This window comes from Phyllopteryx taeniolatus, chromosome 14 (genome assembly GCF_024500385.1).
Source record: "Phyllopteryx taeniolatus isolate TA_2022b chromosome 14, UOR_Ptae_1.2, whole genome shotgun sequence".
NCBI lineage: Eukaryota > Metazoa > Chordata > Actinopteri > Syngnathiformes > Syngnathidae > Phyllopteryx > Phyllopteryx taeniolatus.
Genome location: NC_084515.1, coordinates 20709516 through 20731836, shown reverse-complemented (window position 1 = coordinate 20731836; position 22321 = coordinate 20709516). Strand labels below are relative to the sequence as shown.

General features: G+C 43.8%; 3 protein-coding genes and 1 long non-coding RNA gene across 4 annotated transcripts in view; 3 read left to right on the top strand and 1 right to left on the bottom strand.

Annotated features, from left to right (window-relative positions):
• The window catches only part of LOC133489218 (uncharacterized), a 51101-nt gene extending 42648 nt beyond the window's left edge, over positions 1-8453 (top strand). Inside the window, exons 15-27 of the mRNA XM_061798091.1 lie at positions 127-133; positions 2216-2396; positions 2537-2684; positions 3340-3487; positions 4049-4190; positions 4258-4390; positions 5006-5203; positions 5274-5514; positions 5692-5820; positions 5894-6057; positions 7286-7439; positions 7708-7779; positions 7844-8453. Coding sequence (XP_061654075.1) covers positions 127-133; positions 2216-2396; positions 2537-2684; positions 3340-3487; positions 4049-4190; positions 4258-4390; positions 5006-5203; positions 5274-5514; positions 5692-5820; positions 5894-6057; positions 7286-7439; positions 7708-7779; positions 7844-7998 — 1872 coding nt within the window. The 3' untranslated portion in view covers positions 7999-8453. The remainder of the gene's footprint in view (positions 1-126; positions 134-2215; positions 2397-2536; positions 2685-3339; positions 3488-4048; positions 4191-4257; positions 4391-5005; positions 5204-5273; positions 5515-5691; positions 5821-5893; positions 6058-7285; positions 7440-7707; positions 7780-7843) is intronic.
• c8a (complement component 8, alpha polypeptide) lies at positions 8444-12999 on the bottom strand. The gene is given in 12 exon segments (XM_061796949.1): positions 8444-8676; positions 8821-9046; positions 9332-9489; positions 9867-9998; positions 10097-10273; positions 10276-10336; positions 11140-11322; positions 11401-11590; positions 11838-11985; positions 12280-12430; positions 12661-12775; positions 12837-12999. Coding segments are annotated over 12 exon segments (1803 nt in total). The 5' UTR covers positions 12947-12999; the 3' UTR covers positions 8444-8524.
• On the top strand, positions 8534-9607 carry LOC133488718 (uncharacterized). The gene is made up of 2 exons (XR_009791722.1): positions 8534-8742; positions 8824-9607. It is a non-coding gene; the product is annotated as an uncharacterized LOC133488718 (long non-coding RNA).
• A 5-nt stretch (positions 13000-13004) lies between the features above and the next one.
• Positions 13005-21754, top strand: si:ch211-188c16.1 (uncharacterized protein LOC562677 homolog). The gene is made up of 20 exons (XM_061796948.1): positions 13005-13141; positions 13422-13599; positions 14008-14956; positions 15041-15229; positions 15362-15893; positions 15990-16090; positions 16165-16193; positions 16302-16342; positions 16473-16517; positions 16705-16837; positions 17538-17697; positions 17786-17909; positions 17973-18004; positions 18707-18770; positions 19660-19694; positions 19925-19988; positions 20763-20861; positions 20984-20997; positions 21180-21213; positions 21333-21754. Exons 2-20 carry the CDS (start codon positions 13591-13593, stop codon positions 21400-21402), a joined length of 2724 nt encoding a protein of 907 aa, XP_061652932.1. The 5' UTR covers positions 13005-13141; positions 13422-13590; the 3' UTR covers positions 21403-21754.
• Positions 21755-22321: the final 567 nt, after the last annotated feature.

Sequence of the window (22321 nt, the reverse complement as noted above, 5' to 3'; positions counted from 1 at the left end):
CGATGTCGCTGCTCACGAATCGTTTCCATTTTTTAACAATTTGTCAATGTTTGACCCTCACTCTGCAAAGACTGTGAGAAGAACTGTGAGCCGACGGATGATGTTTTCATGGTGTCTCCGTGTCAGTCCATCGGTCCGTTTGCATGAGCCGACTTGGAGTGGATTTAGCGCTCTCAGCTGTTTGCAGCTTTCTTTTCGCTCTGAAACACATTAACACCGTTTGTGTTATTTCAGTAGACTTTCTGTTCTGGCTGCTGACAACAAATCAACACAAAATGCATTTAGCATCACTGTACAAATACAATTTGCCAAACTGTTTATTTAGTCGAAAATAAATCTTCCCGGCTTTAGTCTCCGTGCCATACAAAAGCGCTCCGGGATGCACATCAGCCTTTGACATCTGGGTGTTTGTTTTTGCTCTTTTGCTGCCATTTTTCTTTTCGGGAAATGTCTTTGTTTATGTTTGATTGGTGAGATATGAACTGTGAATCTGTGTTAGACGCTCCATCAAAATAAGGCCTGCTGTACCCGTCGGTCTCCCTCGTTTTGAGGAAAAGAAAAAGGAAGAGAATGTCTCCAGGGCTCTTCTTGAAACGTTCACGGGCATTTTTCTGCTAAATAGATGACATCTCTTCGTTGTTTTCACCTTCTGCTTTTCGGGAACACTCGATGTCCGCCCCACTGACTCCGACCGCTGAAATGATTTTATTTATATCAATCAATAGAAAGTTCACTATAAACGTCTTGAGTTACGATTTAAAACTGTACCCCCTGCTTGTGTAAGAAAACATGAAATAGTCCAAACTATTTTGTACATTTTATTTATGGATTTAAGAAATATGAAAAAGAGAAAAAAGGGACTTTTGTACGTCTATTCTCCCATACACTGTACCCGTGCCACTGTTAAGTCACAAATAAAATATCATGTGATTGCCAATTTACTTTGGTTTTGTTTTTTAACTTCTGATGGCCTGTGCAACTTTTTACAGCGTGATCTCTCGGGCAGGATCACAATCGAATCCGGTGGTGTCCAAACGAGGGTCAGGGGGCCGTTTGCGGCCCACCGTCCATTTTCTAGTGGCCCATATATATGTATATAATACAACTAACATTTGTCACTTTATTGTAAAAAAAAAAAAAAAAAAAAAAAGAAAAGAAAAGTGAGAGTCAAACATAGGAGGGGCATGGGACACCCATATCCCCCATGGGTGCGACACCCCTAAAAATCTACCACTACTAATACATCATGTTGTTGTTTTTTAGCTTTTCTACGTACACAACGATGCAAAGAAATTAGTGACAACTAAAACAGGAACATGTATGTCTTAAAAACACCCCCGGTGAATAAAAATAATTTTGTGTCAGAAGCAAAAAATGGTTTTCCTCCACGTTGTCCAATTTGTCAACATATCATATATCATATATTTGTTATAATATAAGACAAGTATATTTGTATTTTGTGTTATATTTACTATTTACTATTTTCTATTTGCTTTGGAACTAATTAATGCACCAAGATTATGTTAAAACAGTGTCACAGTACGCAGGGTAGTAAGTATAAAAGCGACAATCCTTTGCACTGTTTTGGTATTTATTTTGGAAAAATAATGCATTCATTGAATTATTTCGATATTTACTTACAATTATAGATGTTCCCGTTTGATCTTTGTTGAGTTACCTGTCAACGTTTTCCGTAGTGTTGCTTTAGAGTTGCAAATGCTTTGAAATAAAAATGCCAAGGGCGCATCCTAATGATTAATAGACGTGGGACGCGGCTGTATGGGACGAGCGAGTGGCTACATTGCTGTTATTTCTCTGAGTAAGCAAAGACTCATGCGATTGTGTCATTGTGTAATACGAGTGAGGCTAAACAAAGTTTGAAGGCCAATGGTGCAATCAATAATCATTTGACTACACAAGTCACTGGGATGCACTTTTTTACGAAGTGATGTTTTTTTTCCCCCCATTTATTTCTCTTTTTCATCCACAGCACACGATGTCCGTTTCTTTTTGGATTCCTGATTTAGTATTAATAGAAAGTAAACAACGGGACGTTGGCCCAGTTGAATACGTGAGTTCGGTCAAATGTTTGCATTTGCAGACGTGCAGCACATTCTTCATGAATGAAAACATGGAAATGTCCAGTTCTCTAACACGAGCGCGCAGAGTGCCCAGCGCAGGGTCACTGCCCTCGCAGGTACGGAAGTGTCGTGAGTTATTTGTGCGTTGTGCTCCACCTCTGCGGCTGACTGTGACCAGAGTGTTTACTTAGAGAGTTTAGCGCTCATCTCGTCGTTCCCTGGCAGTCACAAAATCCCAATTATGCCTTCAGTGCGTGGACTCGCTTTGCACTGCTGTCTCCTCACCTCTGCAGCACTCAGCTTGTGGCTTTCAAGGTAAGAGTTGCTCTCGCTGATGTTTCTTTCTTGAGTCTGATTACCTAAGATTTTGTTTGCAGGCATAATGACATGCAAAGGTTTTGAACACCTAGAAAGACTTTTCACACATTGTAGGCGTATGTTCTATGTCACCGCAGTACAGTCGCTGTGACATCAGCCAGCAATGAGGATGGGAGAGTCCGTGAAGCTCGCTCAGTGGGTGACCAGGCCCCGGTTCAGCCAGTGGACTGCGTTCTGTCCGAGTGGAGTCCATGGTCACGCTGTGACGTTTGTCAGGGGAAAAGAGTAAGTCCAGTCATAACACTAAAAAAAGCAAAGGGGTTAGAGTCACTCAAATCTGCTTTAATGAAGATGTTTGATCGCAATTTCCATTGAAACTGCTGTCAATCCTGCTCGTCGTCTCGAACTGCACTGCAGCATACTTCACACGAGAGGCTGAAAATATTACACGCGCCTACAACCTGACGTTGCAACCCTGGGACACAGGGTTGCAACATACGGCACACGCATCAAAATTGTCTGACCGTACGATCCAACAATGCCACAGATCACCGGCCTAGGTCGCCTCGGCAATAACGTGAAAGACGCTCCTAATTATGTTGAAATAATTGTGAGGCTTCTTCAATTCACAATATGATGAAAAATGAATGTGGGCTAAAAAGAGATTACATTGCACATGGACAAGAAATGTTGATAAATGTCATTTAGTAATATTGTTTTTTAGCACTCCACGCTTGTTGATGGTACCTTTTGATATACTTCGTTTGTTCCCTTTAGAGGAGGCCAGATTAAAAGCTTTGACACGACCAGCTGAAAACAGCCCACTAATGTGATTTCAGCTGTGATGGCGCCCCGCAGCCCCCTTTAAGAGCTCCTCTGCAAAGGATTTTCCTGTCGCGGTCTAACTGCCTTTCTCTCACTCTCTGTCCACTGCACGTAGTATCGCTACGCCAAATTGAGCCAGCCATCACAGTTTGGAGGGGAGCCGTGTGATTTTCATGGGAGGGAGGAGGAAGGCTGTGAGGTTCCAGCACGTTACACCTGCATCAACATTCCACTGTGTGAAGGTTTCCTGTGCAGCCAAACAGGCAGGTCACACTAAACTCGTCTGCAAGTCGCAGGTTCGCACTAGACCCATGTGATTTCTCTGTGAAAACTCAGTCCATCCCACACACCCGCTCTTGCATCCGGTCCCATCAGGCAGGAGGCTACCGAGCGTCCGATGCAGGACCACCAGGCTGGGGAAATGTTTTTCTTCCGGAAGCTTCCTGTTGGACGATTACACAGGAACACCCATGCCTATTCATTCCTATACAATGAACACTTTATCATTTTCAAGTCCAAGGACCATGAAAATATAATAATCTATAATATAATAATATTATGCATATAATGCATAATATTATATGCAATTCAAGCCTCCGGCGTTTGTACATCCACTGCATCCACATCCTTGCTGCATTTGCACCTTCGCACACATTCGTAACTGCAAATAAGTATTTGTTTTATTTTATCTTATTTTCTCACACTATTCACGTTTCACAAGTCTTGAGCCCTATTGGGCTCATCTTGGAAATTTCAAGCCATATCACGTGTAAATGTGTGACAGTCCAACGTTTAAAGTCCTCGAATCCGTGCTGTCCCTGCAGGTCGCTGTATCCCACGAACGCTGCAGTGCAACGGGGAGGATGACTGCGGTGACATGTCAGACGAAGCGCAATGTAGGATGAGTCAGAAGCCCTGCAGACATGAGGCTGAGGAGTACTGGGGCATTGAGAACCTTGCCAAGGGGTCAGTACTCCTTCCAAGTATTGCATTTCTCAGACATGTAAATCTCACTTAATATGTTTTTCTCTAGCATTAACATCTTGAATAGCAACCTGGAGGGAGTTGTTCTGGATAACAGATACTATGCTGGCAGTTGTTTGCCTCACTACATCCAGGATGTCCGATTCAGGAAGCCTTACAACTTGCAGCAGTACACTTTGCAGGTATGCCGAGCTCGCGATCACGCACAGTCAACTTACAATAGTGATATCCAAATGAGCGGGTTTTACATTACATGCTTTATCAAAAAAAACAGAACAAAACAAAAAGCATTTGTTGAACAGAATAAATACACAGTGCAAAGGATCTGGCCGTTAACCTTCAAGTAAGTCATATGCTGTGGTCACGTGACTTACGTCATGTGAGAGCAGGTTAGAAATGGAAATGAATTTGCATAATATCTAGTTGCTTACGCTTCATAAAGAAGATCTAAATTATAGTTCAGTTGTTCTTGCATAGACTGACCTTCAGTATGGCCAGGATTTTGCAACAAATTACTTCTCATTTGTGATTAATTCGTTACTGTCTTGTCCATGTTTGGACTATTGCAAAGGGTAGTGGCTAATGGTACCTGCCTGATCAGAGGTTTGATGATAATGATGGTGATGATAATGAAAAAACAGAAATGTATTCCTAAACCATTCAAGAAAAAGCACCCTAACTACAAGGATCAATTGTCATTCTTCCTTATAGGCTTTATTAATAGCTACTGTAAGTATTAATTAGGAATTATTCATGTCTAGCTAATACGGCACCATAACAGGAAAATTTCTTCGCAGACAAAAGGCTCGTACGATTTCAGTCTCGAGGCTTTTGAGTCGTACTCCGACTACATGGATCACACCACGAAGGAGCGGATGACTCAAACCATTGTCTCCATCGGATTTGCCATTCCAGGTATTTTTGAATTTGGCTACAACCACAACAAAGCCAAATACTCCAAGTCGGTCCAGAAGATTCGTCGGGCCTCCGGCAAAGTGAGACGTCTTTACTTGCAAAAACGCTTCGGCAGTCCTGCAAGTAAATAATGCCAATCCCAATCATCAGGCTTACAGCTTCATCAGGGCCAAAGCCGAGCTGGAGTTGGCCCAGTACATGCTCAAGTCAAACAACCTGATGCTGAGCCCGGAGTTCCTGCAGCGCCTTCGCTCCTTGCCTCAGTCCTACGTTTACGGCGAATACAGGCAGATCTACAGAGACTACGGGACACACTACATCACAGAGGCCGCCCTCGGAGGGGAGTATGAGCACACCATCATCCTGGACAAAGAAAAGCTGCAGAAGACTGGTAATGCAGGCTCGTGAGCACCACAAATCAACTCATGTCAAGCTTCATAGCTATTGACATGGGGTTTGACCATGGTACCAGCCTTTATATCGTTACACTGGAATGCTCCACATGTTGCTTAAAATATTGGCATAACAAGAAAGGTTCAACTCCCTGACAGGCTCTTTGTTGCTCTAGATTATTCTTTGACAGACTACAAATCGTGTACGCAGTCAGGACTTAAGGTGGGCGCCAACATATATGGCGTTTACGTGTCGGTGGGCTTTCAAGGTGGATCCTGTGATGGCCTCCTCAATGAGATGGGAGGTAAGAAGTCATGTCAACTCGCGATACACTCTGTTTTTACCAAGACACATTCAACGGAACTATATCGTTCCAGAGGAGACCTCACATGGTAGCATGGTGGAGGACACTGTGGCGGTGGTAAGGGGGGGCAGCAGCGAATCCATTACTGCCTTGGTGTCCCAGAAACTTCCCTCTCCACAGCTGATGAAACTATGGGGCGAGGGAGTGCGCTTCAACCCAGACTTCCTTCACAGAACGGTATAATACTATGCTCCATTATGCTAATATTATATATTAGCGGTGGGTTTTTGATATATTGAAACTGTATGACCTAAAACAAGAGCAGTATCAACCAAGCTAGCAACCAACACTTGGCTGACTTACAGAGAAAGAAATTCAATGACCTACCGAGGAAATATCTTTTGTCCTGCACGATGACCGACTGCGCATGTCAAACTTATAACGAGAGTGAATAGATAAAAACCTTTGCGCCCAAATCGGAAGTCGCATCATAAAATGAGACATCAGACATTAAACGAAACGATTGATCCTTCTCACCTAAAAATAGCCGTTCCAAACCTCAAAACATCATAGCGTATATCGGTGCTGTCGTAAACAAAGGAGCCCCTCTAATTTTTTACTACCTGTCCGCGACCCACTCTTTATGGGTCTGTGGCCCACTTTTGGGTGCCGCCAGTAAAATTTTGGGTTTTCACTTCCTCATCATCGCTTTCAACAGTGAAACTGAAATGAATCCACAGTGGAGATTTGTTCTTCTCTCAAATCCTTCACCCGTGGGAGTGGTTTTACGTTTCGCCGTTTTCGTGAGCTGCACTTTCAGAGCTATATACTGTATGTAGTGTATATTGGGCTGTATTCAACAAAAGGAGGACGGAATCCAAATTGGGGCTCATAAGACCCGAACCCAAAGTGGTCGAGGGAAATAAAGTCAAAGGTGAACAAAAAAACTCTGGCAGAGGAGCACCAATTCGAGAAGTCCTGTCAACAAATTGTGAAGAACAGATTGAAGACACTGCTTCATTTTTTCTCGAGTGACATTCCATTAACCTTGCTAAGTACTTCTGGATTGCGGCTATCCTGCTCTCCAGCAATACATACAGTAGTTGTCTTTTTAATTTGAATTCCTACATCACATTGACAGCGAGAAACAAATCTTCCTCTGGAGATGAGTTGATTTTTCATTATATATCATCTTGCATTTTGATTTCCAACTTTTGTTCATGGCGGTATCTGTGATTAGTCTTGCCCAACTCGAGTGGAAGCATTTTGAGAAAAAGTGGTTCATCTTGTCAAGGAAATTGGCATAGTCGCCTCAAGGCAAAGCAGCTGCCTTGATCGGAGCCAAGTTTGGGAGTAAACAGCAAAAGTAGCCAAACGGAAAGTGTTCCAAATGAAAACACAGTCAAGGTTCAGTTGGGGGCGTTCCACTTGTCTGTAATTCCAAGAGTCTGCGTTTCCTCATTAGACTCGACCTCTGTACGAGCTGATCACCTCCAGAGACTTCACCCATGACACCATCTTGAAGAGAAATCTGAAACGGGCCCTGTTGGAGTACTTGGAAGAGGCCAGCCCGTGTCGATGTGCTCCTTGCCGCAATAATGGAGTGGCTGTACTCAGAGGTACCCCGGATCTAACAATTGACGCTCATCCAAATATAAGAAACACCTCACTGGGCTGTCAATAATAAACATACTTGTATTTATTAGAACAAATACCTCTCGGATAGTGTCAAGCAAAGGTCAGCAGTATTGTATTATTATTATTATTATTTTGTAAAATCAAATCAAACAACTCGGTCATATCCTATGAAGTGTCCACATGCTGTAGGCCTCACTTAAAAGTGATTTTGGAGCGCGTGCTGAACATACATCATGTAATTCTCAACAGGCACCAGATGTGACTGCGTGTGTCCCGTTGGCTACAGCGGCCGCGGCTGTGAGGTCACGCACAGACAAAAAGGTTAGCTCCTACATTAGCGTTGTTTCTCCCGGACATGCTGACACTTAAGAATGTCATCTGACAGATATAGCCGTCGATGGCAGCTGGAGTTGCTGGGGTTCGTGGTCCTCCTGCAGCGGAAGAACAAAGACGAGGAGTCGCCAGTGCAACAACCCGGCGCCCGGCGATGAAGGCCTGCCGTGCAGAGGGTTGCTGCAGGAGTCCACCGAATGCTTTTAACATAGCCCAACTTGCACACATCTTTCCAATTCCCTGCTGAGAATGTTGCTTCATCACTTTTTTGTCCCCGTGTGCCTCGACAGATAACATTTTAAATAATATAATAATGATTGTAACAATGTCATCATTTGATGTGTAAATGCTCCATTGGTAGGGTAGTTATTCACATTGTTCCGACCTTTCTGGCACCACTTCCGGGAGATGGTGGGTTTGGTGTCTTGCTCAAGGGCACCTCGACAGGACTCAGGAAACAGACCGGCATCTCCCCAACAAATAGTTTCCGTTTAACGACTGCAGCGGGACCGGAACCGCTTCTGCCGCCCCAAACAACGTTCGGCGTCCAGTTGGTTTCTGTGTCCGTCGCTTTGCCATTTGTCAACATTTACATTCCAGTTCTTCAAATTGTTTGATTCAGGCAACACAAATTCATTCACGATAAAATATATATTGTGTGATCTGTGGAATTATTCATTTTATTTGAAACTTATGAAGTATGACACAAATTGACCCTACGAAGCTTGTTACTTCAACAGCGTTGCGACTGAGAGGAGGAGCCCAGGCATGTAGCTCCGCCTCCATCGGGTGGCGGATTATCACAGGCCCTGGTACGCTGTTTCCTCCCCGATGTGCACGCAGACCAAACTCCCCAGCAGGACCACGACCCATCTGTTCCTGTTCCTGTTGGCAGAATGCAACAGACGGTCATCCAATTAAAATGTCAACATGACGATAGATCACATTTAAGTAACGATTGCACTTTTACAAGAAGAACAAGATTGTAATCAACGATTAGATGCCAACCACTGCTTCTTATTGCCTCACCAGTTCGACGGGTGTCCTCGCATGCTTCTCCTTGGTAGCCCGGCTTACAGATGCAGCTGCAGGACGTCCCGGCGAGCACGGGGATCCCGTTGTGCCTGCAGCGGGCGCAGCGGCAAGAGCTGAACTGCTGCTCATACTCCTCCAATCCCCTCTGCAGGTTGGCCAGTCTGGCTCCAACTTGATCAGAAACTGTGCTGAATCTCACAAGCTCATGGATTGGCATAATCTGGCTCGGAGACAGAGGTTTCCCCGACGCTTCAGAATATCAAGTCGAGCATTCGTCTTCTTCTTTTTTTAACAACACCAATATTGTGGACCACGTAAACATAGATGCAGAAATCATTTCTTGAAACATCTAGTGACCTGTCACCCTCTATAATTTTCATTGTTTTTGCAATTGCTATGACATTATGTTTCATAACTGATGTTTCCTTAGCAGGTTGTTTGAGCGTTTCTCAACACACACATTTTATTTTATTTTTTTTTCAATTTTAAAATCTAGGGGTCTTACCTCATGTTCAACGACTGTCGGGTTGTACTTAAGGCTTGCCCCCCACTTGCGATAGGTGTCAGGATCTCTGATGACCAACAAGGCGCTGCTGGTGTCTGTGTAGCCGCCCTTCACCAGCGTGAGAACGTCTTTAATCACAGCTGAACCACTGCTTGTGACTTTAGGTAAAAGTACAGAAATAACCTTGTTGTTGTTGCTGTTGTTGTTTTTAAATCATTGTTGTTTTAATTACAGCGACAAAAGCTCAATAAATGTTACAATCCTATGGTACTTGAAGGGAGCGTTTTAGTTTTTGTCATAACCAATCAGGGACACAAGATGTGAGGAGACTTTCAAATCTTACTAGTGATTTTAAAATTGCTAACTCCTCCTTTAAAAAAGCAAATAGAACAAAGTGTCTTGAATGAAAACATTTGAACAACTGCATTGCTCAATGTCCCCCCGCCCTTGTATCCTATGTATATTATATCGATCAACAGTCTCATTGCATTCAAGTTGTCATTGTGTACTTTGGTTTGTTTTTCGGTTTCCCAACGTCCAGTTTCTCACCATGCTTTTTTACATATTTCCCCTCCCACGGTGAGATCTGCCTGTCCGTAGCTGCCGGCTGGACTGCTCAGACCAATAGCGGCGCCGATGCATGAGCCAGCCTGTTTCCATTCAAGTTCTGCAAAGGGATACAGTAAGATACAAAGGTTCACATCGACATAGATATAGCGTACAAAATAGTATCCGTCAATGTGTAAACAAGGCGGCGCGCCCTACTTGATTCAGCCATGGATGTTTTGTTGACCACCACCACGTATTCCAGCGTTCCTCCCATCGCTCCCTCCGTGACATAGTGGGTACCAAAGGAGTTGAAGAAGCGGGAATACATGCCAAAGTCATATTGCTCTGGCAGTTCCATCAGTGACAGGTAGAAATCCTCATGGAGCATCAGCTATTACTTCTCATCTTGAAGTGAGCTGTTTCCACTTTGGACCAAATCCTGATGAACCCAAGGTCCTGACAACAAAAACGAGTCGTGCGTGCGTGACATTTTAGGGGCCTAAGGATGCCAATGCCATATCCACCTTCAGAATTAAGTCGATAAGCCACATCTTATCACAAATTAACAATATACTATCACAAACGCAGACAATTTAGCGTCATTTTGGAATGTGGGAGGAAAGCGGAGTACTCGGGAGAAAGACCACGCAAGGACCAGACCATGCAAAAACAACACAGGAAGGCGAGAGCCGGGATTCAAACTCCCGACCTCAGAACTGTGAAGCAGATGTGCCAACCACTCAATCACTGTGCCCATTCTAATATCATAACACAAAATCACATGATTTGTGTATTCGCTGCATGGAGAAGTAGTTGGAGTAAGTATTTGCAATGGAAAACACAAAGATGCGATTCTTTTTATCACAACTTTAGTTTGCCATGCGAACGATGCTGAAGTTGTTTCCGGGTAAAATTAGGATATGATGGCACCTCCATTCACGGCGTTGAGGGACACTTGACATCCAAGTTGCTAATCATTTTGTCCACAAATTCGTTCCAGGCTCAAACTGTCACCATCATCAATTAGCAACATTTGAACATTCCTGATCATCATACGAGGAGAAGATGACGACTACTACTCACCATTTAAAATGCCTGATAAACACACAATGTGTTTTTTTTTTTCCTTACCTATTGAGGATATTTTAGCAGAAAATCTCAGCTCAACTACAAAGTCGTACCTGTTTTTGGGCCATTTTTGGGAGATTCCACTGTTTGCATATGAATTATGAATGCGCTTGATGTTGCGGATACTCTACCTGGCTTTTATGCTGCGATATATTCCTGAGAAACTCAGACTCCTTACTTCCACTCAGTCCCACTTGCACATAATAGATGCCGACCGAGACGCCCGCGTTGAAGGATCTCACGGTTTTCCTGGCGTTTAACAGGCTGACCGCGTTGCTGTAATGTTCCTGAGTGCCCTCCGATGTCGCCTCTGCCTGCAAAAGATAAACTGGCATGAAGCTGTGTCAGCTCAGTCCATCTGGTAAACTGCACACCAAACTGAATCACAGTACCACAAAGCGGTAGGCATGGTAGTTGTAAGGTTGCCTGTAGGTTTTCTCATCTTCATTGTAGTGCAGATTTTCACAGAATGAGTCATAGGTGAATTTTCTCCATTCACCGTTATACACATATTCACATTTTCCTCCAAAGTACTTTGGGTCAAGCACGTGATTCACAAATTCTCCCGTCAAGGCATTGTAGCTGGAACAATAGACAGACAAAGTCGATGTTTGTTTTGGAAAATTGTATATTATTATTCATTTCTCGGTCATTACGGCCAAAACAATCCATTGACGGTCTCTGAACCTCCCCGGCCAGTACGATTGCCTGCTTGCCTCATGCTTGCCGAGAAGTGCTTTCAGAGTTCCGTAATCATCAAAACGGTTTGATCGGCACTTTTGTCGCCTCGCTAACTTTATATGCGTGCCGCTGGCGTAAGAATGTTTACCCCTGAGTGCCACGCTCAGCACCGGGGATGCTGAGGATGGTGGAGCACTCGTCGTTGCGCCGCTTGAAGTCGTCACAAGCCTCCTCGTCTGAAAAGTCATCACAGTCTGCCTCTCCATTACAGCGAAGGGACCGGCTGATGCAGCGGCCTGCGGCATACACGCAAAGGCCGTTCACGTATGTTGCATTTATCCGACACCAAAGAGCAGAAAATAAAACAACAGCCTCATAATTATTGGACAGTATTGCTTTTAATAGCGGAGAAGAATAGCGTCGCTGTCATTGCCATGGCAACCACAAATCATACTCGCTATAATATTGTTGGACCACCTTCTTTAGCAATTGACCCCGTGTTGACCTGAAAGCGTGAAAGTGCACTTTCACGCTGCTGATGTGTATTTACTGCGGCCTCAACTGGAAGTGTTGCCGTTGACAGAACTCGCCTGATTCTTTGCAGGTGAAGCTCTCGTCGCCACAGTAATCCGGCACCAAACACTGGTCGCTTGCTGTCGGACAAGCCAGCGTCTCCCACAACGTCTCCAAGCACGGCGTGCCGCCAAATTGGGACGGTTTCTCCAGGTAGCGGAAACGGAACTGAGAGAGAGACGACGTTAATAAGGAGCAAGTCCAGAGGTCGGGATGGGTTGTTCTGATGGATCAATGTCAAATCGTCATCGCGTTGGCTTTTAAAACTCTGTCAGTCAGTCAGAAATTCAAAAATGCTCAATCTTTCTAGATGACTTGAGCAGGAGTCATTATTCCCATTGGAGCTTTGGACTCTCATCCAAATAATCTATTCCGAATACTGTCAATATTTTTTTTACCCTTTGGTCTGTGCAAGAGTTACACTCCGTCCATGTTGACCAGCTCCCCAGTTTGCAGTTGATGGGTATTGGGCCGCTAACAGCTCTAACCCTCCTCGCAGCAGCACCGCCGGTCCTGGAAAAAAATGTGGTTAAACATCTCAATGCCAGCGTTGTGCAGAATTCATTACATGCACCTGTTATGTGCCGGTTCCCATCGGCTGCTGTACGCATTCACGTCAGTGGCGAAAGTGGCCGAAAGATGCAGCGTGCACAAACGTAGGAGAAAATGAAGGACACTTCCCATGCTGACAGCGTTAGACTAAAGTTGAAGATGAGAAGTGAGCATCACAAAAGAGCTGTGGGGGCCTTCCTGCCAATGCAATCTTGACCAACCACTGTCAATCATTCATAAAGTGTCAACAAAAGATCTTACGAAACAAACAAAAAAGAAGTTGAATCATCTCTTCAACAAGAACATGGAGTTCCAACATATGCTCAGGTTTGAACATTCATCACATTTGATATTCGAATTATAGCGATAGTTTTCCAAATGATTACAGTGTTTCAAAAACGATCAATATAGTTGTCGACCTACGTTCCAGTGAGGAAGACTTGTTGCTCGTTTACCTTCTCCCAGTTTTTGTTTGCTTAGCTTTATTTGTTTGTCTGTGATGACCTTCCTACATTTTGATTTTTTTTTTTCCCATGAACTGTAAAATATTTCCTTGTGTGATGTAAAACTTTGTATTTCTTTTTTTGTTTTCGCTGTTTTCTTTCAGTTCAACAATCAGGAAGGAGCGGGCATATTACGCATGCGCAGTCGCCGCTTTCCAATTGTTCGGATGAGCTCAAATCCTTCAGCACAAACGAAGGCCCGCGACCCGAAAACCGGCAAAGTCACGACTCACGAGCGTCCGGGCTCGACGGTGATGAACGAGAGCAGCCACAATGGAGGAGGTGAGGAAATGGCTGCTTTGTGGGCTGTGCGGCGTCATTTTCCGCACCTGCGCCAGCTCAGGCGAGCCTCGTCCTGCTTTCGAGTCGTTTTGTCATTCAGTTCTTTTCAGCGGATTTTGGGCTCCCATGAAAACGTGAGCCACGAGCCACCATCGGCTTAGCGTGACTTGATAATTGTCATGAAAGGCAAACAATTGTTGTTGTTGTTGTTTGCGCCGATATGTTTAACTGCATTTTTCTTCACTATGAGAGTGCAATTGAAATGGAGCTTAATAGAACCTGTTCAAAAGTTGATGGCATGGTACCGCGAGGCATAAAAAAAAAAAAACAAGATAAAAAGTTCTTTCTTCTAATGTTAGCATCACCAATGAAATAATTAAAACGTTTTTTTTTTGTTTGTTTTTTCAGGAGAGTCAAATCAACTTCAAAGCTCTGAGGGCCAAGTTTCAGGAGGAAGCTCTTTTGGCTCAGTCCAAAACCAATCGACCGGCTGTAGCGGAAAAACCCAGAAACCTTCTCCCTGCTGGAGGACATTGTAGTTCGGTGGTCGGCAGTATCAATATTGCCACAGAAAACAAGACGACTGTGGTTCCCAGAGTTATCTTCAGAGACGAACTGCGAGCTTCTGGGGGAAAGCGGCCAATTTCGATTCCACCACAGCCGCCGCAGATCTCCCCATCTGCTAGGCCCGCGAGTGCGGACGGCACAAAAAAGCAGTCCTTCATAGAGCGACGCATGCCTCGGGTGCTTCCTGTCCTGTGTTCCAAAGAGCACAAGACGGACCCGCAAACCGCCAAAGAGTCTCGACAAGAACAAGAGACGGTGAAAGAAATCATCCCGCAAATAAAACCCAAAAAGAATCATTTGCTGCTTGCTTTTAAGTCCTCCAAATTGTCAAAGTTTAGCATAGAAAGCGAAGAGGAACCCACGTATGCCGAATTGACCAGCAGACCTTCGAGTGCTCCTGGCGAGCTGCCCTCTGCGCCAAAGCACGCGTCAGAAGACTGCGTTTGGCTCCAGGGAGACCAATTAAGCGCAGATTGGCGCCTCTCCAGTCCAGACGTCTCAGTCACTCCTCTGTCAGCAGAGGCCAGCGTTGACTCTGACAATCACGTCATGAGCACCTTGGAGAGGGCCAAGAAGAAGTTCTCCTGCAGGCACGTATCCGTTTCCAGCAAACCAAAGAGTCTGCGTTCCCCTGACTTTGCATCGCGCGAGAGGGCGTTCCCTTCGCCCCCCGACCACACGGAAAAGGTGGAGCCTGTCCTACCTCCGCTCCCTCCGCCACCCGTCGCTCTCCCACACCTGTCTTGCATCTCTGCCCGACCTTTCTCCAAAGTCACCAACTCCGCTCGAAGTATGTTGCAAACATCGTTGTGTCGCGGTCTCGTGCACTCAAGAGATCACGTTTGTGTAGTTCTGAATATTGTTGTCCCCGTAGAGCCTCCATTTCTGAAGCAGTGTCGCCCGGATAAAGCTGAAGCTCCTCCTGTCGCTGCAGAACTTCCATCCCACTCGGCTCCTCAAAAGAATCCTCTGCCTGACTTGAGGTCACTCGGGGAAAAGCCATTAAAGCCTCCCAGACCTCCATTAGTCGCTCTCAGACATTACAACCAACCTTCACTTCGTGGTGCGTTAACAGTTTCGTTCCCCCTCTCTTATTGTGTCTGGAGATTACTGTGTTTTGTGTACTGCTATTTGAATTCGACATATTTGCGGTGAGAGTGGACATCTGCTGAAGTGCTACTATTTCTCTCCATAGAGGTGTTAAAAGATCTCAGCAAAGAGCCAGCCAAAGGTCCGGAGTCTGAAAAGCTGATCTCCACTGCTGTCCTGGATGCTCCTGTCTTTCCAGACTTTGAGAATCCAGAGATGGAACCCACAGAGAGTGAAGCTGTAGATCTTGCTGCTTTAGACCTAGAGGTTCTAGATTTGGGAGCTCTTCGCTCTCCACCTCCCGCGCCAACTGACTGCGGACTTCCCGAATCCAAGGCTTCGCAATCTGACACGTGTGCTTCCGCGGGAGCCAATGAAAGCGCTGTTGTCCAGCAGCTGAGACCCGGCAGTCAGAACGGAATAGCTCCTCATTCAGCCGTCTTCGCTGAACCGTCAAATGTGGCAGAGTGCGTCACAACGGACCGAAGGAGCCCGAGCGAGGACGTGATCGCGCCGCCGCCTCCTCCGACCGCCTGCGCCGATGAGGCGGAACTGTCAGCTGCTGAGCCTGTCCGACATGAGCCTGAGCTCAGTCTTCAAGCCGTGCCAACTCATGATGGGATTTGCACGCATACAAGGTGAACAGTAATAAGAAGACATCTTTTTATATACGTGTGTGTGTGTGTGTGTGTTTTTGTTTTTTTTAATTCGGATTGTTTTCCTCTTGATCTCAGTGAACAAGACTATGAGTGTGAAAATGTATATGAAGATGTGGAAAACATCAACAAATTCTTCTTGTGCCAGAACTCTCGCAAGCAAAAAGGCAACCTGAAGAGTAAGGGTTACTTCCTTCATGTAGTTTGTCCAAAATAACCCTTAAAGAACTAAGTGTTAAACTTTTTCTTTCAGATCCATATGCTGACAGCAACCTTCCTGTGGTAAATAATTTTCCATCTGATTCATTAGTGTCATTTAAATTCATTTTTCTTGATGTGACTCAGACCATCTGTGCTCGTAAATAATAACGTGCATTGTTTTACTTCAAGAAAGAGGAGGTGTCGCTTAACATTTGGCCACGGAATCCATGGTAGAAGCACTTTGTCTTTTAATTGACATTGATTTTTGCCAGATGGCGCACTGCCTTTGAGTTTATTTATTTTTTTTGTTTTTAATTTTTTATTTCCCCCCCCCCACCCCTCACTGCGCTGATCAAACAGGGGCAGCATCTCAGGAGAACATTCATCCCATAATCATGTCTACAGGTATGTTGCACATCACTAGCTCGTCCTTTTATTCAAATGAGACTTTGTACTGCAAACTCGTTCCGTTTGCCTTCACATCAGTCTTACTGGCGTATGGTTCTGTTCGTGCTCAACCATTCGTGCTCGTAACCTTTAATGGAAAACAAGCCGCTGTTGTCACTGTTTTCCTTTTTTTTTTTTTTTCCAGCAAGGAACGCCAAAGCCCCAACACCGCTGAGTGTAAGGAACTGAAGAAGAGAGAGAAGCAGCGACTGGAGAAGGAGAAAAAGGAGCAAAAAGAGAGGGAGAAGAAAGACAATGAAATGAAAAAGAAGTTTAAAGTAGGTCTAGCTGATGCTTTTATTATTTGACGACATTTTTCAAATGTTTTCCTACACAGTGGTTTCTCTTAGTAGTGGTCAGAGGCCATTTACTGGACTGCATTTACAACACTCCAGAGAGTGACTCTCATAAGCTCAGCGTTTATTAGGGTGGACGCCATTATTTGGTCGTGTGTGTCGAATAATTTACCCCTCCACAAGTAAACGGTAATACATAAAAAAAATGTATACATTACCAGATGTAATGATGAATACAGTGTGCCCCGTAAGTCACAAAACACTTCCTGTTTTCCATTTATTTGGACAGACTTGTATATGATTTTATTTGTTTTACTTTTTAAAGCCAACTGTGAACTTTAGCTTTACAGATGCCATTCGTGTGTTGTGGGCAAAAAAAAAAAAAAAAAGTGAAGTGTTCTGTGGCGGTATTGGTCAAAGTAAATGTAAAGCAGAGCATTATTGGCCACCTAAGTGGCACCAGCTGTTCCATTTACCAGAAAGGGGGGAAAAGGAAGTGTTGATTTAAGAGTGCTGTGTATTTATTCGAGTGCACCCGGCAATTAGTTGGCACCTGGCTTCTATTTGAGGGGAGGTCACTATCTTATTAGTCACATACTTGACTGATTATAATGTTGATTAAGAAAAAGATGTGTTGCATGTCGAAAGTCAAGGCTGAGGAGGCTGCGGTGTGTCTCGCTAGGTGACGGGGGATGAAGAGCCGATGTACCACGCTAAGGTGATGGTGGCGAGTAAACTCCGCAAGAATGACCTTCCTGTTAAAAGCGGGGACACGGTCAGCATAATTCGGACTACCAACTGCCCCAAAGGCAAATGGCTGGCACGGGACACGAGCCAAAAATGTGAGTTTACACGCGCGCAAGGTAACAGTGGGCGCAGTTTTTGTTCTGATGAGCCTTTCAGTGGCCATGCTTTGTCGTGATTTCACAGATGGCTACATCTCAGTGATGAATGTGGAGCTTAATATCAAGGAGATGCTGGAACTGGGCAAAAAGGCCCAAGCGGCCGGACGCGGTAGCAACGTGGATGGAGACACGATCAGCATTGGCAGCAGGTACGTAACGCAGAAGCGCCAGCGTGCCTCATGAGCCCACATTTTCTTGTCTTTCTTTTCCAGATCCTCAAGCCATCTTGTAGTTACAAGCAGTTGTGAGTACCACAAACACATGCTGGCCACAACAAATTTAAGTTTATGCCACAGCTCCCCTAAATTGACAGCAAAGGTAATTACCAAAATCCGGTTGCTAATATGCAGTTACTGTTATTCATGAATGTTCAAATGATGATTATTATTATTTTTTTTAACAAAACATTTAGTTGCTCTCCTGAATCGAGGAAAAAAAAATGGTTTGAGCGATTGAATGTTATGTTTGATTCAATTGTGGTTTCTACATTCCTGCTTAAAATCAGAAATCACTGAAATTGTCCACATTAATTGCTTGTCTGTGACAAGCTTATGTCAAATTGCCCTAAGGGCCAACAAATGTAGTACTAAAATGTCACTGTTTATTGAAAAGCGCAAGTATCCATTTTTGTTTGAATCCAAAACATCATTTATTTTCGTCATATATTTTAAAATGTTAAATTTGGCCATGACTGATTTTTATTGCTCTTGCATTAGAAGCATGTTGTGAGCGAACATGAAGTTGTTGAGTGACAAAAAGCAGTTGCGCCACGCTTGGAAAACATCCCTTAGAAGCCCCCAAACGGCTTTCCCTCAATACATTACGACTCCAGACAAGTAAACTGTTGCTTTATGATCGGGAAGGTATTTCATAAAATGATTAGACTGGGGATCCCGGCCGTCTCCGAGCACACGCTTAATCAAAGCCGTTTGTTTTCCCTCCTCAGTCACTGACGACAGCGAGGAGTGGGCCTGCGAAGACGAGACGCTCTCAGCCTGCTACGTTAGCCAGTAAGGGTGATAAGCTCACATTTCTCTTCTTTCTTTGAGGAGCAACTGACCCCCGCGTCCCACTTGCGCTTATCCGTCACGTGTTGCTCTTCAGTATGCTGCCTTTGTTTATGCCACAGCAGCCAATGAGGTGATTGTTTTCCCCATTTTGGGTTATGTCCACACAATGGTGCGCATTTGTTTTCTATCCATTTTGGCCTTTTCACTAGCCTCCAATTCAGCTTTATGGAACTGAAAACTGACTTTTGGAAGTATTTCATTGTTGTATGGGACTTTCTAATACTCGATAATCTGCATTTGCATGTAGATAAGGACTCTGGAACTTTATGGCCCATGTCCTTTTGAATGATTTCACCATTGTTGATTTTCTTATGTTTCAAGTGGGACATTCATGAAAGCTCCCCTTCAGTATCGCCTCTTTGTGTACTCTCTTGCATTGCAATTCTTATGCAAAACACATATAAGCTGTAAAAAAAATACCAAATGGTAAACGTTGCTTTGGCATCCATTTGAAAGGCTTAAGTGTTTGTTTGTTTGTTTTGTTGTTCTTTTCCCCCTGCCCTCACCTCTAAGGTAGTTGTGTGACGTAAATCAGTGTTTACTTACTCGCAGGAAGCAACAATTTATGCTATTGAGCATTTCATTGTTCTGCCTGTCATTGTCGCTAGCATAGATATATAATTTGCATGAAGAATAATTTCCGGGCAAATTAGGTGAAATTGAATAATTTTCCACGCCACCCCTAACGATCTCACGAGTGCCACAGCACGCCGGTTGGGAATCACGGCGGTAGACAATCCACAAACGACTTTTTTCCCAAAGCAAAACAAGTCAAACTGCTGCACTTGACTCTCGGTGTTGTTTCAGTTTTTCTTCTTCATTCTTCTAGCGTTCCCCATCAAGCAACCGCAGTGCCTGAAACACGTAAGTGCATTCTAGACTTGCTTCTTTTGAAGTGTACCACGAGAAGATCAAGTGTTTGCCCTCAAGTTGTCAGCTTTCAAAAGGCGGCAGCGTGAACTCTGCGCGTGTTAATGTACAGCATAGCAGAAATGCTTCCGATGTCAACGTTCTTTCCTCCCTGCGTCTTTTTGTCACTTGCCATCCTTCCCTTCGGCTGCTCGCCACTGCCCTCTGGTGTGTCACCTTGGCAGCAGGTGACCTTGCTGGCACCCAGCTCACGTTGAGCGATGGCAACCTTGAGGATCCGCACACTCAGTAAGTCCAGTAGGCACAATAGACAATACAATACAGGTACGATTTAACAATATTAATGTATCATTGTCACTGTAGTCTGTGTAAAATTGTTCAAAATGTTACGAGTCAGAATTCCCATAGTAGATGGTGTAACTAACAATTGGAGTATAAAATGTTTGTCATACCATAGTGGAAGCTTTAAAGTCAATTGGCCTTGACTTTGGACAAATTCCTAATTCATCAAAAAATAATTATCAAGCAATATACATGTATAAAGTTGGGTGAACTCCGTCATGCATACGGTAAAAAGGAAGTTGTGTAAAGGGCACTTGTATTCAAAACAGTCTAGAGTTCAGTGTCAATGTATGCGTAGTTAATTTTTGTTAGTTTAGCTCGAATGTTTTCCATTTTTAATGTGAAGTGTTGCAAACACAGCGGCACAGCTAGTTACACCGCCCGCCTCACCTTTGTCATTCTTCGTTTAAGTTAAGACTTGAGTGCTTTTTGAAATACGTTTTCAGAAATTGCTACGTAATTTAAAAAACAAACAAAAAACAAAAAAAACAACAACAAAATCTAAAATCTGAATTGGGAGCTCAGCCATCATCCTGCAACCTTTTCAACTATACTTGAGATGTAAATTCTTCAACTTAAATGGAGAGAAATAAGTTTTTAGGAGGTCATGGAAAATGTTTGGAGGGTAAATTTCCTGTTTTATTGGTGTTTTTTTTTTTTTTTTTTTTTTTGCACCAGTTGGTTAGTAGATGTTGGGAAATATGCGATTATCTTTGTCAGGACAAGACACGAAGCCCTGCAGAAGCTTGCCATCTTCTTCGAACACGCCAAAGGCGAATTTGGTGACGTTCCTGATAGCGGCGCTCCTACTCCTACTAAGTATAACATTCTTTCATGTACACAATGAATGATTTGCACTTTTTGTGTGAAAGTGACCACCATGTAAATGACAATGTGTATTGATCAACACCATTTTTCTTTCCATTCTGTCTGCTCCCAAGTGCTGAGCCGCCAAGTAAGTGTTTGTTTCCGTGGCTCCAGTGTTGTTAACAGCCGCTAATGTCAAACTCACTGATAGTAGAGATGCTTCCAGGAGGCTACAAAACAATCACTTTGAAGGACAATCTCCAAGACTGTTGCTTGTGGCAGCGTTTCACTGAATCTGTGTGACATTTTTATACGTTCTGCTTTATCCAGGCTTCTTGCGCGCCGTTGAGGAGCTTCCTTATCCGTAAGTATTGACTTAAAACTTATTTTGATTTAAGATGCACATTATGCTCAAAGGCTTGGTCATATTTTTGCCTCTGGTACACTGATTTTTATTTTATTTTTTTGGGTTCTGGATGACAGTGAACAGGAAGTGGACTTCTCCGAGCTGGGACTCATTCCTCCGCCGCCTCTATATGCCGACACCGTCTGAGTTTTGGCTCACAACATCCAGTATAATTTGAAAGTGTACACTTGATTATCTGTTGGGGGGAAAAAAAAGCCATCCCTGGCCAATTAAACATAAGCATCCTGAATGACGCTTAGATTTTCCTGGGACTTGTGAAGTTCTACGTGTGGCCTTTTTCACTTTGTTTGATGATACCACATCTGGATCACATTGTTTCTTTTGTTATTGAACACCATTTTGTTGTTGCACAATACAAAGCTCACGACTCTTCACATGTGGAAGATAAAGCATGTCTTTTTTTTTTTTTTTTTTTTTATTTTTTTTTTACAAATGTTTTTTTGTTTCTGGGTTAAATGTAATAAACTGTTTCTGGAGATGTATGGTTTGACGGACGTGTTACTATCAATTGTACAACAGTCAGCCAAAACATTGAAACTTGCAAAATCTGGTCCGATACGAGAGAGAGAGAGAGAGAGTAGTACGCAGCCTTCGCAGCAACAACAACAACAAAAAGTTCCGTCAGAGTGGTTATTATTTAGCAATGTTTATGATTGTGATGGTGGTATAGAACTGCGCTGCATCATACTCAAAGTTGTTTGTAATATTTCGCTTATGTCAGGGATTCTCAAAGTGCGGTGCGAGTGCCGCCACTGGTCTGTGGGATCTCTGTCGTCGTATGCGAAACAATCACTGAAGTACAGTTAGTTGTACCGGTATTAACTTTTACGTTCAATACATTTGCATTTAATCTTTAAGCTCTGTTTGTTTTTAACATTTATCCGTAGCTACGACTTTATGGTGGTACTTGGACAGCTGAGTGTTTATTTTTATTTTTTCCTTTTTTGGTGGTACCTGGTAACGAGAGAACTAACTCCCTGGATGTGGGGCGTGTTAAGAGTATGTAGCATATCTCTGACAGCGGTTAAATTGTTTCTATATAATT

Coding starts and splice junctions, on each gene's coding strand:
- si:ch211-188c16.1 (XM_061796948.1), top strand. Junction 15,230..15,361: donor CAACCAACCTTCACTTCGTG/GTGCGTTAACAG, acceptor TTCTCTCCATAG/AGGTGTTAAAAGATCTCAGC. Junction 16,091..16,164: donor GCAAAAAGGCAACCTGAAGA/GTAAGGGTTACT, acceptor TTTTTCTTTCAG/ATCCATATGCTGACAGCAAC.